Genomic DNA, 19,730 nt, shown 5'->3' on the forward strand with positions numbered 1-19,730 from the left:
GGAATCCACGCGAGAATCTCCGAGTTCAAAACGGCGAGGCCGTAAGGAAGTTTGGACCACTTCGGCACCACTCGCTCCAATATGGCTGCCCCCGGGGAGAGGCGAGGGCTGTTGTGAAAGTCTAAACCTTAAATTCCTCCTCGCATGGATCGTAGCTCAGAGTTCGGGAGGTGGAAGGCGCAGTGTCTGAGCAAAGCGGACCTCAGCCGTAAGGGCAGTGTGGACGAGGATGTGGCCGAGATTGTACAGCTCCTGAATGGGCAAGAACAGTTTTTTACCACCAGTTCCTGCTCAGGCCGTATCATCCTGCTAGACGGGGTGAGCTTCCTCTGAGCCCGTCCAGCGCTTGCCTTGTACTGGGAACACCAGGAGCCGTGTGTCCACCCACTGTAACACTCCATGCAGCCTGTTTGTGTTGTTCTTTTTGGTGGGCGGTTTCAATTTCATTATCTATAGAAATTTAAGAGGGTGAATTGACTTTAATGTGTCTAGTAATCACCTGGAGATCTTTTAAAGTACACATTCTGATTCTGTAGGTCAAGCCTGATATTCTGCCGAAGCTGCTGGCGTGGGAATGGTCTTGAGTTGCAAGAGCGAAAGAATGTGATTTTCTGAGTACTACAGGAATTTAAAGAACTTCCAGCCTGAGGAAGCTGGTGACTTCAAGCGCTCTACCTGATCCTATTTGATTGAACTTCACTAGGGTTAAGGTGTTTACTACCTCCTAGCGGCCCATTTCATTATTACAGCTTTTGTAATTTTTACATTAGGCTGAAAAAGTACAATACTGTAGTGTGAGATAGTGGTCAAGCCGTCAGGTTTTGGAGTGATAAGGCTTAAATTCTAACCCAGTTTTGGGAATTATTGGCTATGTGACTTTAGGAAAGTTATGTAAGCTCATCCACTCTTTCGTGAACTGAGGATAATAAAAGTATCAGCTTCGCAGGGATTTTGTATAGAGCAGCGATTTTCGAGAGGTGTGCTGCGGAAGGCTCACTGGTGTGCCACACGAATTTTTTAAACTGACCTCTTTTTCCTTAGATTGTCGAATTTTAAAAAGGGACAACAGTCAAACAACAATAGCAACCCGGTGTGAATGAATCAAAATTACACCTATTTACTGTCAGATCTGCATAAAATGTATTTTTTTGCATGCCTCAACATTTTATTAATTGGTTCGTGTCGTGAGGTGAAAAAGGTTGAAAATGGCTGGTGTAGAGGAAATGAAGTAATTTATTTGAAACATTTAGTGTTGTGCCTGGCCCATATTAAGAGCACAGAAAAAGTTAGCTGTTTTTTAATTTTAGCATTAGTACTAAATTCAAAGCAGGAAAGACAGCATGCTCCTAACCTCTTTTTAGATCCCTCACTGATCTCCCAGGTTAGCAGAGCCTGTTTCTTTTTATATTACTTCTGCTGCCTTTAGAACAGTGGCACTCCTGCTGGGCTTGCTCTCTTTCCCCATTAATGCTACATGATTTTAGGTGGATTTCTGCGATGGTTTTATAAAAGGTCACTACACTACTAATTTCTCTGCCTCAAACCATGTTACACACTGTTCATAGATTTACTATTCTAAAGCACAGCTCTGTCGATGTCACTCATCCAGGCAGAAGTCTTTTGTTACACACTTTTCACCATCAGAATATCCAAATCCAACTCTAGTACAGAGTTTGGATGATCAACCCTATTTTCTGCTCCTTCATCATTATTTATTTACTGGAAGTGAATCTTCCCTTTTTCATCTTGTGTTTACCTGCCTTTGTCTTTGCTCATGTTTGTTTTTCTGCAGTGGTTTCCCCACCTCTGCGTATATAAGGCAATGACTCCCCAAACTCCCCTTCCACCTGAACACACAGACACACACACTTGGGGGTAATAACTGCTTCTGGACTGCCTTAGGACTCTTTCTGAACCTTTCTAAATTTTATTTATTATCTTATGGGAGTATTATGTTTATTTTCATTTTGCCTTATTTCAGGAAGGATTTGGATCCTTCCTGAAAGCAATACAAGAAGAAAAACTAAGAATGGAAATATCTGGATAAAGGGAGTATAGAAGCCAGGGATGACATTAATTCCTCAAACATACCACTAGATTCTTTAAATCCAGAAGTGGGCCACATATTTGGCTCTACAATTTAGTGCAGCTAGCATAAAATCAGATACAAAAGTCACTGAGGTGACTGAATGAAATCAAACCAGTTTTTTAGGACAAGGTCAACTCTTCCCATTACCAAGGCAGGAAAGTCTCCTGTGTACACACTGTATGAATAGTCACTTTATAGAAGTACAGTGATTTAAAAGTGCATATGGTTTCCTGCTTCCTCTTTCTAGTATCCCTAAGGGTCAGATCTGTGTATACCCAAAAATAGATGATAGAACTTTGCAAATAGACATTTTCCAGCTAATAAGCAAAGAATCTGATGTTAAATATTTGCCTTCTTGAAATTTTGACCTTTTAGTTCTAGCTTTGCCCTTTGGGACTACATGTAAAGTCACAAACTTAAGCCTCTAGAAACTAGGGAGGTATAAAGGTGTGAATAACTCAGGTGACAGTAAAAAAGTGGCAGGGAAGCAGTGCTTTACAAAAGCAACTCTTTTTTTAAAAACATACTGTGCCAGCCAAGTAAAACAGCCAGGGAAGAGCGCAGAGCCTGCTGCTGTGCAACCCTTGAGTCATCCCTTTCCTCCTGCCAAAATCATGACCATGTTGCAGACAAAATCAAGCCCTTTTACTTTGGTAAACACATTTAAAGATTTTTAAATTTATTTTTTATTATTATATTTTCAGTTACAGGTTACTTTTAATATCTTACTTTGTATTGGCCTCATGTACATAGCATAGTGATTAGACAATCGTATAGTTTACAAAGTGTCCCCCCTGATATTTCCAGTACCCATCTAGCACGATACATAATTATTGCAATACTGTTGACTATTCCCTAAGCTGTACTTCACATCCCCATGACTATTTTGTAGCTACAAATTTGTACTTACTCCCTTCACCTGTACCCAGTCTTTCAACTCGCCTTCCCCTCTGGCCACCACCGGTCTGCTCTCTGTTTATTTTCCCCTTCAGATTCCACATATACGTGAAATCACGCGGTATTTTTCCTTCTATTTTGAGCATTCTGGTTTCATTTTTGTTTTTGGTAAATGTTACCTGAAAGCCTACCTATTGCATTGTTCTTAGTAATACTTAAAAATCACCACTTGGGATTATTAATTTCAGAAAGCCGACCATATGTTACGCATTGTACTTAATATTTTTGTACATATATGATTAAATTAGATTATGCTGTTTTTCATTTTAGAGTATAAACGGCTTCGAGGTTCAGAAACAAAACTGTCGCTGGCTACTAGTGACACACAAACCTTGTATAAAAGATGATGTGGTAAGTTTGCATTTATAAATTTAAAGAAATAAGCTTTTTAATTCACAGTCACTTTTAATACAGATGAAAACAATAGAAAATTCAAGGTGATTTATGTTCATAATTATAATGGGTGAAGATTATTCATAAAGCCCAAAGAGAACTCATTATGATGGCCTTGAGTTGTAACAGATAAAAGCAGAAATATTTGGGCAAGCATTACTATGAATGCTCACAAAACACATCCTCTTGGTCATAACAGAGAGTTCAAGGATTTTGGACATATTGGATCCAAAGATTAAATTTCATTTCTGCCATTTTATAACTGTGCAACCTAGTACAAATTGTAGAAAAAAAGGAGAGAAAGGATGCCAGGAATAAAGGATTAGCACTATTACCAGCATTCTAATGTAAATAAATTATCCATTACTTACCTGGATTGCTTCTTGAAAATTTTTCTGTCTGTGCTGGATTATTTAGTTTCCTAAATCGAAGTGTTTAGATGAGTTCATATAAGTTTGTATTAGCCAAGCATTTACATTACTGGTTCAGGTGCTCAAATACTGTCTTCAGAGTACTCATTCAACCTCCCTCCCCTTGTTTGGGTCCTAGTTCTCTCTGCATATTTGCCCTTAACTCTCTTCTGTTTCAGATTATCTTTGTGGCAGGAAAGGTAGCTACCAGCAACCCCCGCAGAAAAGACTTCTTCTGAAGATCCATGTATCATTCCCAAAGAAGGACTCTGAATCATACTGCTTGGGTTAGGATCTTCCCCCTGAGATCAGTTATTCTTGCCAATAGAGTGGAATGCCATTCCTGATCAGACCTAGGCACTTGGCATCTTTGATATTATGATAGTGGGAGTGATAAGTGACAGGGTCATGATTTACAGTCCCATGAAAATGAAATGGTGTGAAGGAGGGAGTGTGCTGCCTAGGGATGTTTGTGGGGCAGACAGAAATAATGACCGCCTTATATAAATTCCACCTCATACATGGGCGACACTGAGACTATTGTACATGTGTCTCAAACCTCAGTCTAACAGTGGGGTATTTAGACCTTCTAGTACAGTCTTTATCTACCATATTCCTTAATGAAAAATCCGTTAAGGAATTAAATACAGTAGTAACTTACATTTTAACATAGGGTTGGAGAGAGTGATGCAGGAATATATGGGAGAATTAGAAATCCGGTGTTTCAAAAGAATAAGCAGATTAATAAGTTTCTGACAAAAGAAGCCCAAGAAAACAAGAGTGCAAAGTTATTTTGGAAAAAGGATGCTGCAGGAGTCTAAAAGTTCCTGGGGAAAACAAGTTACATGTCATAAAGTGTCACCAAAGAAGAGGGTCGTATATTTGTGTCTGATACGAGCACTTTTCATTTGTTTAGATTGTAGCTCTGAAAAATGCGAATGGTGATGCTGTTTTGAAGTTTGAACCCCTTGTTCTTCATGTACAGTGTCAACAGTTGCAAGATGCACAGATTCTGGTAAAAGTTTGTAATTATACTTGAAATTATAGATATGTGGATAGATTTAGTTACGCCTTAAAACATCTACCAGAAATCAATGTGGTGTTAGTTTAATCAACTAGTTTTCAATGTAATTATAGGTTGAGTGTTATATATGTTTCTGCAGTTTGTACAGTTTAACAGTTTATCTGAGTAGTCAGATTATCAGAATTTAACAAATTTATTTTCTTACAGCATTCAGTGGCAATAGATTCTGGTTTCAGGAACTCTGGCATAACAGTGGGAAAAAGAGGAAAGACTATGTTGGTAAGATACCTTTTAGCAAAGACAGTTCTTTGAGCATGAAGATATCCAGATTATTGAAATAATTTAGACTTCTACTTAGAGTCCTGCCTTTAGTCTCTCCTTACTCAGATCTTCTTGTCATTCCCTTGCTCAAAAACCTTCAGTGACTTATATTTTCCTTCAGGGCAAAGTTCAGAGTAGGCAAAGTCTAGAGCTGTTAGATGTACATTTGAGGTCTTATTTTATAGTATTGTATTCTCCACTGTGCCCTCTTCATTCTACATAACCCTAAAATAATAAGCACCATGATGTCATGAAAAGAATCATAGATAGGGGATCTAAAGCCCTCTGTGTGAATACCAGCCGGCCCCCAGCTATGCTATATGAACTTGGGCAAGCTACTTAATCCCTTGGGGTCTGAATTTTCTCAGCCACATCAGAGGTCCAGCAAACTACTGCTGTAGCACAGCTGGGCCAGATCCCACTACACCCATTTGATTAATTACAGTTTAAGGTTGCTTTTGTGTTTCAGTGGCAAAATTAAGTATCTGGGATATACTTTGTGGTCCACAAAGCTGAAAATGTATACTGTCTCTCCTTTCACAGAAAAGTTTGCTGACCTCTGGACTGAATGATCTCTTAAAGCTCCTTCTTTATTCTCCATCCTCTCTGGGTCTTTTACTGGCCCATCCAATCCCTAGTGACTTTGCTCTATTCTGATCCGCTGCAGTATTTAGTGATTGTATTTACTATTTGTCATGGCGTGTATTTGCCCTTGGATTAATTTCAGATTGTCCTCCATTCTAGCTTCCTAGACTTTCCTACTTTCTATCTATTTTTACCAAATAGCCTATTTGACAAGTAGAAGTGGCTTCTAAAAGAAGAACCCTGTAAAGCATGATTAAGTAGAAAGGCAGAGCCCATGGTACTGGTCTGCACTCGGTGGCCCGGCAAGAACAGAACCAGTCTTCCATCTTCCTCTGCTTTGTCTTCCACGTTCAGTCAGTTTCAAGTCCTATCATATCTGCCTCTAATTGCTCACACCTGAGTCCACCTCTCTGTTCCTTCTGTCACTGCCTCTACTTAAGCCCTTGTTCTGTCTCACCGCAGTCTTTACAGTGGTCTCCTGGCTGGTCTTTTGGTTGTTCTGTTCATCTACATCCCTCCAAACTGCACTGTTATGATCCCACGTTCTGCAAAGTCAGGGTCTCTAAGTATTTTCCCTGATATTCAAGGTGTTATTCAAAGTATTTTCCATCCACCTTATTTATGCTCATCTCCTGCTAGCGTACTTACACTCCAGCCAGATAGAAAACTTTCAGTTCATTCCTACATGTTCTTTCATGTCTTCATGATTATGGATTGTTTCTCTCCTGTTTTCACATCGGGTAATCTTGCACTTATCCTTTAAAGTCCCAACTCAAATGCCACCTTTCCCGTAAAGCTGCAGCCTGTCTCAGTTAGTTGAACCTCTTTAACATTTCCTTAATGTTTTCTCTGTGTGTGCATGTGCACACAAGGACATGTTGTGTTATAATTTTTCATTCACATGTTTATTTCCCATTCTAAGGTGTAAGCTCTTAAAGGGACTATGGTATATTCATCCTGTATCTTCACACTTTACATAGGGCCTACAGTGCAGGTGCTTAGTAAATGTTTGTTGAATTAATTTTTATTCTTCACAATAGTTTTTGTTGTTGTTCTTAATCTATATACCATGTTTGGGTTTACTTGTAACATGTTGACTGTTTCATCAACAGGGTTGCTAAGGTTGACCCGAAAGCACTGAGAAAGCAGCCACTTTGTGAGGTAGAGCAGCCAAGGTTTATTCTCGTAGCCACACTGTGCTGAAGTAGCAGGAAGAGGCTCTTTTGAATCCAGTTAATTTGGTTTTCCCTTGAAGCTTTTGTTACCATTTTATTTATTTCTTTCCTTTAAATAGTGTACTAAAGCTTTTTAAGCTTTAGTGAGATTGAAACTGTTAAAGTTATTGGATTCTTTGATATTATCTGCTTCTCTAAAACACAATGTGTAGAATGACTTTCTTTAGAAATGACTTTATATGATGGGAAAATCTATTTAATCTCCTTTGATCCAACTGTGTTTAGCTAAATTATATCAAAGCATAAACCTAAATGCTGTAATGGAACTGAGCTCTGTTTAAGCACAACCCTGACTAGGGGTTTTCTTAGTTATTTTCAGTGTGTCTAGTACATAAGTCTTCCTCTCTAAATTGTTCGTTCCTTGCAGGCTGTTCGGAGCACACATGGCTTAGAAGTGCCATTAAGCCATAAGGGAAAACTGATGGTGACGGAGGATTATATCGACTTCCTGTTAAAGATAGCAAATCAAAAAATGGAGGAAAACAAGAAGAGAATTGAAAGGTACATTAATTAGATATTTCCATATTATTTTACTATGCCTAGATCATGTATGAATACATTAATACACATCAGCGTTAGTTTATGTTCCCAACTACTTTTCCATTTGTAGCCTTATCATGAATAATAAGATGATCAGAGTAATAGATGAAAGTAGGCCAGACTATAATGCGTACTAAGCAGAGCATACGCTCCATGGAGGAGAGTGGGACAAATGACAGTTGTTAATAGGCATAAAGGAGAGAAATGTAATCACTCTATAAGAGAGCCCGATAGCCGTGGGACCATGACCGACCACGTGCAAGGCAGCCACAGAAGAGGTACACACTGCCGCTTGGATGTGATCTCCTGGAGACTAGGCTACCTGGAATCTCCTTTGGAAGAGGATAGACAGGTTAATTTTTAGGCCGGTAAATATTTTACACCTCTGGTGAGTTTAATACCCATCTCTTATCATGGGTTAGATCTAGAATTGCCAGAATTGTCCTAGTAGTAAGGATTATGACCATTAATTCACATTTTTATAGTTCTTCTATTCTTAAATTTCACTTCATGTTAGATAATACTCTTACAATGCTTTCTTTTTTTTCAGTTCTTTTCCAAGAATACTTTTTGGTATGAAGAAGTGACTGTTAGTTGCTTTTTTTAATATAAAGATAATGCCACTGACCCACCTCCAAGAAAATGTACATTTCCGAGTTATTCAAGTGGTGATGGCCAACTTGATATCGTTTATAATTCTTCTTTCCCTTCTCCCTACCCTCTCGGCCACCTCTTAACCAGTCAGTCTCTGCCCAGGTGACTGAGTCATTCTCTCCCCTTCCTTACTGGCACTTTCTTTATTCCAGACCATTGCCACTATTAGCTTGTCTCATTGTAGAATGCTTTTAGTGTGTCTCTCTGTAAGCCATTATTATCATCACTGTCAAAGTCCTGTCTGTAAAATGCAAAGGAATCTTACTGCTTACTTGCCAGCTAAGGCCAGAGGTGCCAATGGCAGCAGTGTTGCCTGGTGGAAAGAGGTAGAACTGGGTTCCAGAGCTAGAAATGAGTTCAAATTCAGGTTCTACCACAACTTACTCAACTCTCTTGGCTTTATTTTTCTTATATCTAACCAGGGGTAAATACTTATCTTAAGAAACAGTTTTAGTATAAAATGTCATGGATATAATGATTAGTGGCGTGGGTTCCAGGGTAGGCGAGCCCTTCCCCTTCAGAGACACATCCAGAGAGCAAACCAGTAACCACGTCGGTGTCACTGTGCAGGCCTTTTCCACCAGGGCCGCTGACTTGAACAACAGGATCCACAAACTGTTCAGGTGACTTTCCCTCCGTTCTCCCAACAGGGGTACCATTCTAGATGTGTTGGAGAGGAGTTAATTTATTATATACAATGGATGTCTTGGGGCAGGAGGGCTTATTTTAAAGCAAGCAACTGAAGGGCACCCAGCCACTCCACCAGACTACAGAGTTTGAACTGTACGTAGACTCTCGCTGGTACCATTCCAAAAGTTTGCCACACTTGTTATATAATATTCCAGTGAGGTTTTTGTTAAAACATAGGAGGTAGTAAGGAAATCAGTTTTTCTCTTTCTTCAACTTGAATTTCAACAAGATTATAAATATAGCCCAAGATCAAGTAGCTATACACCTGATGAAGGTAATTGAGCCACATTCACCAACTATAAAATCAAATTATGCTTTAAATCCACTGACTCAAAGATACGTTTTGAGATTATAGTATATTTTACTACCAAGGGAGTCATGCTCATCATGTAAAATCAGTGAAAAATTAAAGAAGGGTAGAAGGTGTCCTAAGATACTGATTAGAAGTTATATGTGAATTCAGAAAGACTGCAAGTCAGGGCGCGCCTCTGGGAGCAGCTGCAGGTCAGCCAAGTGCAGAGAAGGAGTCGCTCCTCTGATGTTGAAAGGAGGAAACTGAACGCTGGGGGTTGGGGGGGGGCTCTGTAGTCAGACAGCGAGCACTCAAACTGGTTCGTCATAGGACCAAAATGTCCCAGGTAAAATAGCTGTGGTGAGAGAATTTTCAAAGTCGAGGTCTAAATGAATTTGTAGCATTTTATTAACAAGAAATTTCCTGCAAATGTGAGCAATCAAAGCCAAAGGGTAAATATTTTTAACAGAAAAAAGTCTTGTTCATGACCACCAATTTCCAAGCCCACTTCTCAGCAGGAAAAGTAACATAATAATAATTTCTAGGGAAAAAATGGAAAGTGTGGAGATCTACTCACCAGTTCCAAGAGGAAGACTGTCTTTGATTCCATTTATAAGCAATCAGGACTGACTTGGATCAGATGGAACCACCGTTCGGCTCTGAGTACAGTGCAAATAGTCATGTTCTTTCACCAGCTTTGTAATAAGAAAATAAATGTTTAATCAAATAGCTGATATATTGGCATATAATAATATTGTTGATAAAAATGAAGCAAATTGGAGAGAAAAAGTAAATGAGTCTATTTACAATGGTTAGGTCTTGTTGTTGCTGATTTGTGGTTGTTATCACAAACTTGACCGTTTGGGCCATTTTTAAGTGCACAGTTCAGTGGTCACTCAGTGACCACCCATCACCGTGGTCTGCCTCCAGAACCTTCTCATCGTCCCAAATTAAAACTCTGTCCCCATTAAACAATAATTCCTCGGTCACCAAACTCCTAGCCCCTAGATATTACTATTCTACTTCTATTTTCTATGAATTTGGCAATTCTAGATACCTCATAAAAGTAGGACCATTCAATATTTTTCTTTTGTATCTGGCTTATTTCACTTAGCATAATGTCTTCAACATTAAACCATGTTGTGGGATTATCAGAATTTCATTTCTTTTTAGTGCTGAATAATACTTCATTGTGTTTGTTTACCACATTTTGCTTATCCATGGTTCTGTCAATGGATGTTTGGATTTTTTTCACCTTTTAGTTCCTATGAATAATACTGCTGTGAACGTGGGTGTACGAATGTCCGTCTGAGAACGGCTTTCAGATATTTTGGGGCGTCCCCACAGGTGGACTTGCGGGCCCATCTGGTCATCCTACGGTTCATTTTTACTGCAGTGCTGGATTCCACGGGAACTGTGTCGCCCCATTTACATTCCCACCAGCAGTGAGCAGGGGTTTCCTTTTCTCTGCATCCTTGCCAACACATGTCTTTTTTATTTTTTTGAATAATGGCCATCCTGACAGATAGGAGGTGATATCTCATTATGGTTTTGATTTGCACTTTGATGATTAGTGATATCAAGCCTTTTTTATATGCCAGTTGATAAGAATTTTCTTGTGCCAGACACAGAAAACAATGATTAATATATCACTGCTGCTTTCCTTCCTGTTTCCCTCCCTTCCTCCTGGATTTCTCTTACTGTCCTACCTGCTGGTTAAATATTGTTGTCCTCCAGGACTCTGTTCCTGCCCCATAGCTTCCACTACTTCCCCATATACGGGTGGGTCTTCCGAATCTTTCCCCAGTCGTGGGCCTTATATCCATTAACCTACTGAACGTATGTAATTAAAATATTCCATCAGTCTTTCCTCAACCTCTTTCTAAGCCTAGTCTCAACCCCATAGCCATTTCCTCAGCTCACATTCATTTTATCACTTACCAGTATCATTATAGTTCATGCCTCAGTGCAAAACAGAAATATGAATTATATTGCTTTGCAATTGTTTATGTGCATATATATCTTTTTCTACCACAATGTGGTCACATTAAAAATGGAATTGATTTTTCCCCCTCACCAACCACACACACACACACACACACACACACACATACATACACATATACTTTAAATATCTCTTATCCTTTATCTTATCCTAAAACCTTACATAGTGTCTGGCTCATGGTAGAATGTAAATGTCTATAGAATTAATCATAAATAATAAAGTAACAAAAAGCAAAATACATGGAGTTCTTCAAAGGCAAAGACCGTTTCTTATTAACCATTATTTTCTGTGTCTGGCACAAGAAAATGGTTAATAAATGTTTGCTAAATTTAGTTTACTGACTTTTTCCATCAGTGTGCTGCTTTTAATGCTTCAAAGCCTTAAAATGGTTATTCTGGAACACGTCAGATGGCTTATACCTGGGGAGACCAGGAGCGGGCTGTGGCCACACAGCCCAGGTAAAAAGTGACACGTCCCTGAGTAACAAGGTAGCGGGAGTGATGCTGCAGAGTATCAGTCCTCGAGTGCACAGGCCTGCCCCAAATCTGTTCCCAGCACCTGAGACAGGCTGTCACATGCACGCTTTTAAATAACAACGCTAGAGCTTAGTTAAAATCTGAATGCAGAGTGTACAAAAATAGCCTTCTTTGTTATTTGTGAATAATGGAAGCCTAAAAGGGTATGAAGTTGCACCTACATTTTATTAATGTTTCCTTCTGATTTCCGAAGTCAAAGAAATAAAAGCTTTCTATTGCAAGTGGTCCTATAATGGACCTGAAAAACAAGAATTCATTTTCACAGCACTAGCTGGAAAGGTTTTCTCGTGAAAAGAACAGAGTACAAGTTACCCTATGGCATGGTGATCTTGACCATGGAGGTAGAAAAACTGAAGACAATTTGATTTTCTTTTGAGGGGAGAAAAGAAACAGTTACCTGAATATACTCCAAACTCTTTGTGTTGCCTGTGAGAGCTCAGAAAATTACACTCGGAGAATTGGACTTTAGAATGCTGTGTAAAGGGTCATAGAATGAGGGGAGAACATGCAATTGGAAAACAAATTTTTGACTTAATGCGTAAAATAATTTCTCAGTGGACTTTTTGAAAGCTCCCTTGAAAAAGGAAAAAGTATTTGATGGGTTTTTAGTACAAAAGGGTCTTTGTTCCATTTACCAGTTGTTTTGTGGTACCCCAAGGATGTAGGTTTAAGTTCTTTAGTGGAAGATTAAAGTAAACCACCTGTTCCTCTTTAGTTATCTTTTTATGTGTATGATTAACAAGATATTGTATGCAAATTGTTAATTTGCCGTGTTCATAAAAGAGCAATTTAGTCTCATCTGCAGTTTTCTAGGAATAGACTATAATCCAGAAACAAAAGACTTGGTTACCTGAGTGTACAGGGCAGGGTTGGGTGGAGAATGGTAGAAGATGAAGTTGCTTATTATCATGGGTAGTCTCTTTTGATCAGCAGAGGAGTATTTGCACCATTCTCTGGTGTACTCGGATTTATGTTTTAGCTAAAATGAGTCATCGTGTTGGGTCATTTTTTAAAGCCATTTTAAATAGGCAGTTTGGATGATGGGAAGAAAACCAGTCCTTGAAGTCACCCAGGATGATGGGAAGGCCAGAAAAATCAAAGTATAGAAGGTTTCATAAATATAAGGGACTGAACAGAATTTTGGTAGATGGCATGAGAGACAGATGCAGGAGTTTAGTCTTGGCAAAGTCTTAGCCAGTTGAACTCTGACCTCGTTTCCCAACTGCGTCGTAAGTGGGGTGTGAAAGAATAAGCAGTGTCCACTTCGGGGGACTGCAGGGCAGATAGTGACGCTGTGGGTCAGCCAAGTTCCCTTTGCAGTGAGGATGTACAGGGCGCATTATATGACGAGGTTGTTACCATGGAATGGGCTTTAAAAAAATTGTACGGCAGTTAATGTTTTTCAAAGCCTTTTGTGTGCATCTCTTATTGTACAGTTTTGCCTTTTATTATGCGTCTCTCTTTGAGATCGACTCGTCCACTGAAGGAATGTCTGTGAGTGTGTATTACATGGCAGGCACACTGCAGGATATCAAGCTGTAGAGTGGTTAGCATGTAAGTTCTTGAAATATGGGCAGGGCGTGTAGTAATCATGTTAAGTATGTATTAGAATTGTGTGGAGTATTTAGGAATACATAAATATCTTGGGAAGTTTTAGAGCCTTCGCAAGTAGAATTAAACCTCTCCATTGAATTGAAGAAAGAAGGAAATTGGTCCAGTTGGCAATCCATTCTGTAGATGTCAATAATTTCCTGTCATAGTCTCCAATTAGAATAGGATACATAAGCTTGATGAGATCCCTACAATGACAAGGAGTCTCAGACTCCAGATCATTCTAATTTGGGACTTTTTTGCTAAGTAGTTACTTATTCACATGTTTGGCATATTCTTACCAAGCGTGTCAACCTTATGCTATGAATATAACAAAATAAGATAGGTGGGGGTCCTTGGTCTCATGGAGTTTATAATTTATGGATACTAGCCAATTTTATAAATGAAGAAATTGAAATGAGGGAGTTTGGAATCAGCCAACCCAGCATCCCCCATGTAATACAAAAAGCCGGTATGAAGCACACGCAGCGCACCACGCCGTCTCGATGCCTTCAAATGTGTGCAGAAGGCTACTGGTTTTCCTCGGGTGTGAATGTGGGGGCAGAAAAGAAATGTAGCCCGGTTCTTAGGGAGAAAGTGTTCATTGTACCATAAAACTAACACTAACACTCCAGTAGAAAAATGAGTAAAGGAAAAGAACAAGTCACATTTAAAAATTTTTGAGTAGCTAATGCAAGACATTCCATTTCATTTGCAAAAAAAGAAATAAAAATTGAAATAATAAGATACCATTGTCACCTAGCCGATAGAGCATGTTTTTTTATGGTAATATTTAACATGTGCATGAAGTGGTCTCTCAGGTATTGCTGGTAGAAGTGTATATTCTAAACATAACATTCTGGAAAACAGTGTTGCTCAAGAACCTTCCAATATTTTTACCTTTTAACCATATAATTACATTTCTAGCTATCTGTCCTAAAGAAAGATCTAGAAATTTAGATCACATTATTTTAAGAAATGTTCGTTACATAGTTTATATTAGGGAAAATTTGAAAATAAATTAAGACCAATGTAGATGACAATGTTATACTAGTATTAAAAAGTGTTATTTTATAGTTCATTTGAAAATAGAGAAAATATTTTCAAGAAACATTACATTTGAGAAATCAGTGTAAAATTGTATATATAATATCCCAATTATGTAAAAGATGTGTGATGTATAAACACATTAATTCAGAATACATTAATAAACTGGAAAGAATAAAAATATTGAGTGACTATTTCTAGGTAGTTTTATGGAGGATCTATATTTATAACTTTGTATATTTTCTGAATCCTCTAAAATGAGTTTCTATTACATACATGGTTTTTTATAAAGACAACTTTTTTTTTACTTTGTTTGACACTTACATTTGGAATAGAAATCGAAGTACAATAGAAATTGTCAAGTGGTGATTCCAACCCTTTTTCAGGACTGTTCTTAACTGAAAGCAAACTTTTCCTCCTAATTAAACAATAGTAAAAACAAGAATCATCCTATTTGTTTGATTCATTTCAAATTTTAAGGTTACTAGAAGACATCGATTTTATATAATTTGCAAGTTCTGGGTGTATTTCATTAAGTTTCAAAACACTGATATAACAGTAGTACTTATTTCTTTACAGGTTTTACAACTGCCTACAACATGCTTTGGAAAGACAAACTATTATTAAGTCCTATCCCAAAGAGAAAGTCAATGAGAAAACTAATGCATATTCTCATAAGAAAAAAAGAAACCGAGAAAAAGCATGTGACAGATGTGTTACTGAAGAAAATGATAAAGAACTTGAAAACGATGACAGTCCAGGCCTCAGTGCTGCTGTCTTCCCGGAAGATGACTAAGATCTGATTCTCACGTGTCTTTGATAGAATAATGTTCCCAATAATTATTTATAAAGCTGCTCTTTATAAGAGTATTTTAGTTTGTTGAGTGTATCAGACATTCAGAAAAGCAAGACTTAATTTTCTCCTGTGTTTTAGAGATACTTGTCTTACAAATATACTTTTTTAAAAATAGCTGTGTATAATGCTTATTCATTACCATCTATTAAATCACAGAAATTCATTACAAAAATAAAATTCTGATGTTTAATGCATCTTTTTAATTAAGTTTTAATTTCTACTTGAGCAAAATAAGAGAACTATAATACCCTTTCAAGAGAACCTGAACATTAGGAATATTTGAATAAAAATAAACAGTGTTTCCCTTATTTTTAACTTCTAAACCTTCAGCCTTTAAATACATGTCAGAGTTTTCCTATAGCCGTGGAGTATGGTGACGAATTGCTTTTTTTTCTCTTGACCTGCGATTGAAACAACTGATGCCTTTTTGTTCAGGACAAAATATCTGAACCATCTTCCCCTTTATTCTTATAAACCAGAGATTGTTGTTGGCACAGTCTTCATAAAACAATGAGCACAGTTTTTCACTAAACCTATTCAGAAATGATAAGACACAGGATCTTAAAAGAACACATGCCCTGTAGAAAATTGCGAGGAACCAGAAAGCTTGGGTCTGAGCTCTGACTGCTGCACAGAAGTTGGAGGTCATTGAGCAAGTCACTTAATTTCCAAGGGCTTCCATTTCTTTCTTGTAATAGTTGTAACATTTACTATAGGAGTTTTGACAGGATCAAGCTAAATGAAAAATGTGGAAGTGCATATATGTTACTATTTCTCATTTCTTTCCATTTTTTATTTTTAATATATTGATTATGCTATTACAGCTGTCCCAGTTTTTCCCCTTTGCCACCTCCACCCAGCACCCCCTACTCCAGGCCATCCCCACACCATTGTCCCTGCCCATGGGTCCAGCATGTAAGTTCTTTGGCTGTTTTATTCCCAATACTGTACTTCACATTCCATGGCTCTTCTCTAACTGTAAATTTGTACTTCTTAATTACCTCACCTTTTTACTCATTCCCTCTCAAACCTGCCTCACATCTGGCAAACATCAAAACACTCTTCATCATACCCATGATTCTATTTGTTTTTTAGATTGTTGATATGTATTTATTGCCATTTTGTTATTCATAGTTTTTATCTTTTTATTAAGTCCCTTTAACATTTTATATAATAATGATTTGGTGATGATGAAATCCCTTAGTTTTTTTTCTTATCTGGGAAGCTCTTTATTTGCCCTTAGATTCTAAATGATAGCTTTGCTGGTAGAGTAATCTTGGCTGTAGCTTCCTGCTTTTTGTGACTTCGAATATTTGTTGCCAGTCCCTTCTAGCCTGCAAAGTTTCTTTTGAGAAATCAACTGACAAGTCTTATGGAAACTCCTCTGTAGGTAACTAATTTCTTTTCTCTTGCTGCTTTTAAGATTCTTTTTCTTTAATCTTTGGCTTTTTTATGATGGTATGTCTTGGAATAGGCCTCTTTGCACCCATCTTGTTTGAGACTCTGTGCTTCCTGGACTTGCATGTCTATTTCCTTCACCAAATGAGGGAAGTTTTCTTTCATTATTTTTGCAAATAGATTTCCAATTTCTTGCTCTTTCTCTTCTTCTGGCACCCTTATGATGAGAAAGTTGGATCTTTTGATGTTGTCCCAGAGGCTGCTTACACTATCCTTGTTTTTTGGAATTCTTTCTCATTCTTGTTCTCAAAGGTGGTTTTTGCTTTCTTATATTCCAAGTCATTGATTTAATTCTCAGCTTCATCCACTCTACTGTTGTTTCCCTGTAAATTTTTCTTTATTTCAATTAGTGCATCCTTTGCTTCTGACTGGACTTTTTTTATGCCACTGAGGTCCTTGTGTTTTGAACTCTGCATCTGATAGATTGCTTTTATCCATTTTGTTGAGTTCTTTTTCTGGAGTTTTGATCTGTTCTTTCACTTGGTCCATGTTCCTTTGTCTCCTCATTTTGACAGCCTCCCTGTGTTTTTTTCTGTGTATTAGGTAAAGCTGCTATGATTCCATGTCTTGGTAGCGTGGCTTAATGTATTTGGTGTCCTGTAGGGTCCAGTGGCACAGGACCCTATTACCCAAGCTGGGTATTCAAAATGCACCCTTCACGTGGGCTTAGTATACACTCCTCCTATAGTTGATCCTTGATTGCTGTTGGCTAGTCAATGGGGGGGGCCATTTAATCAAGCCAGGAAGCTGCAAGGACTGACTGTAACAACTGACCATCAGTCTCTGCCATCCATGGAGGATCGTGCAGGGAGCAGTTGGTGGTGCTTCAGATGGTCTGTAGCTGTCTACTGGGTGCACTGGCCTTGGGGTTTCCCAGGTGGTGCAGGCCAAGATCAGTCCCTACCTGTGTTCTGCCTGGGGCCATTCTGCATGAGCTACAAAGCAATCTGCAGATGGTCACTACTTGTGCTGGACATGGAAGTTCCCAAGTGAAGCCAAGCCACAAATCTAGGTTGTCTGCTACTAGTGCTGAGCCTGGGGCCTCTTAGCAAGAGGTACAGGGGCTGGGGACTTGCTGATGCCAGCTGTTGTTTGTTTGAGCGAATTTAGGAAGTTGTGAAGCATGAGCCAAAACCAACCATTCATATGGAAGAGCCACTGTTAACAGCTTGGGTGGGCTCATAAATTGGGTGGAGTGAAGATTCAGGGGCTTTCAGGGTGGGGCAAACAGTGTAAGCCAGGTTGATAGAGGAGTCTCAGGCCCCTGTCTGCCAGCTCTGAGACTCTGTGGGGGGAGGACTCAGAAAAAGAACAATGGCCTCTGCCCACCTTTCGGCCAGAAGAGAGCTGTCACCCAGCTCTCACTCTGATGCCAGACACTTCAGTTCCTCCCTGTATGACACTGGTGCCTTTCAAGCTGCTACCCTGAAGCAGGAGCTCAGAGGGAGTAGGTGAGTCCATGTGTGGGCTCTTTAAGAGGAACTGATTAGAACTCAACAACCATTGGTTTTTGCAGCAAGAAATGGGAACTTATCTTCCTGACCCTGGACCTGGTGTGGGGCTGGGACTCCTCACTCCCAAGATATCCCTCCTGAATTTTTATCCATCATACATGGATGTGGGACCAACCCATTCAGCATCTGCATCTCCGTCCCTCCTACCAGTCTGGATGGATGTGGTTTCTTTAATTCCCTAGTTATTAGACTTCTATTCAACTCGATTTCTGATGGTCCTGGGTGATAGCTGTGCTATAGTTTAGTTGTAATTTTGATGTGGTTGTACCAGGATGTGAGCCGTGTTTACCCACTCCTCCATCTAGACCAGAAGTCCTAGAATCTCTTGTTTTCATTTTAAGATGAGGATGCTTTCACACTATATTTTCAAAACATAATCAAATTATAAAAATATTTAAAGGGAAATTACTAGTCACTTCCTGTTATACTATAACAAGCTATTACTTTCTGAAAGTTTTCTTTTGTTAGATTGTTCTTTCCTGGTTCTTTGGCTAGAGAAAGCAGGCTTCTGTTGACTTTTTTTCTGTCTGAGCCCATTGGCATTTCTGGATTGCCAGCTTAGGCAGTGACCAGTCTGGGATGTGCAAGGTGAAAAGAAAACCCTGGGAACTCACCACTGTTTTGGCTCTTTAGGTCCCGAGGGCCCTGGCTGGTCCTCCTGCCTTTCTTCAGCTCTCAGAGTCATCTTATGTTTTTTATATAACGTTGAGTATTTAGTTGTACTTAGTGAGAAGGAACAGGAGAAAATTTATATACTCCATCTTCCCAGAATTGCAGTCTGTATTTTTTTATTGACAATATCACATGTTAGGGTATGGGTGAGGACACCGGAACCCATCCACATTGCTGCAGATTCCTTTATTTAGTGCTGCTCCCATCTCCCAGTCTGCATGCCCAGTGGTGAAGCTTTGCAGTCCATGGTGGAGATAGATGGGTGTTTCCCAAACGGCTGTGCCTCCAAATTACCCAGGTAGGATGGAGCATGGAGCGGGGGGAGGGGCTGCATTCTAAAGTACTGACTCCTGGGTCCCACCCCACATCCCTCAAGCCAGAATCTTCAATCTGGGGCTGTAGGAATCTTTATTGTTTAAACTTATCTGCATGATTCTGATAAGATTCGTTCACACTTGTAGAATCCACTGGTAACAGAGTTAATCCTGAAGACATCGAAGAGGAATTAAGAATTTTTTAATAAAAAAGGAAAATGGTTAGGTGTTGCAATGTACCTACGTCAAAGACTTTGTGTATGTACATTATAGAAGGGTAAGCAGGAGCTTCCCATATATTCATTGGTGAAGTCACTGTCCTTATTCTTAGGTCTAAGGCTGTTGCCAAGAAGAATGGAAACAGGTACAGCTGTGTAAGTTGAACTCTGCACAACTCCAGGGGGGGACATTCCCCATTAATGACCATATGAATGACACACCATGAACTTGTGCAGTGCACATTCTTATATACTAACATATACAGCAGTCTTGCCAGAAGGGAATTTGGCCAGGAAAGAAATCTTACAGTCTTAGAATGTCTGGAACAT

General features: G+C 39.0%; 1 protein-coding gene across 3 annotated transcripts; it reads left to right on the forward strand.

Annotated features, from left to right (window-relative positions):
• Positions 1–17: 17 nt before the first annotated feature.
• TYW3 (tRNA-yW synthesizing protein 3 homolog) lies at positions 18–15,418 on the forward strand. Of its 3 annotated transcripts, XM_037132815.2 has the most exons (7): positions 18–318; positions 3,317–3,397; positions 4,766–4,864; positions 5,081–5,152; positions 7,382–7,515; positions 8,105–8,127; positions 14,948–15,418. In XM_037132815.2, exons 1-7 carry the CDS (start codon positions 145–147, stop codon positions 15,169–15,171), a joined length of 807 nt encoding a protein of 268 aa, XP_036988710.2. In that variant the 5' UTR covers positions 18–144; the 3' UTR covers positions 15,172–15,418. The 3 variants fall into 3 exon arrangements, with proteins under 3 accessions (XP_036988710.2, XP_036988711.2, XP_036988712.2); XM_037132816.2 differs by lacking the exon at positions 8,105–8,127; XM_037132817.2 differs by lacking the exon at positions 5,081–5,152.
• Positions 15,419–19,730: the final 4,312 nt, after the last annotated feature.

This window comes from Artibeus jamaicensis, unplaced genomic scaffold, assembly GCF_021234435.1.
Source record: "Artibeus jamaicensis isolate MK-2021 breed Jamaican fruit bat unplaced genomic scaffold, CSHL_Jam_final scaffold_1019, whole genome shotgun sequence".
NCBI lineage: Eukaryota > Metazoa > Chordata > Mammalia > Chiroptera > Phyllostomidae > Artibeus > Artibeus jamaicensis.

Excerpts from the sequence above, each read along its gene's own strand:
- TYW3 (XM_037132815.2), top strand. The coding sequence starts at position 145 with ATGGATCGTAGCTCAGAGTTCGGGAGGTGGAAGGCGCAGTGTCTGAGC. Across the intron at positions 5,153-7,381 it reads AAAGAGGAAAGACTATGTTG|GCTGTTCGGAGCACACATGG; the intron begins GTAAGATACCTT and ends CGTTCCTTGCAG. Across the intron at positions 7,516-8,104 it reads AACAAGAAGAGAATTGAAAG|TTCTTTTCCAAGAATACTTT; the intron begins GTACATTAATTA and ends CTTTTTTTTCAG.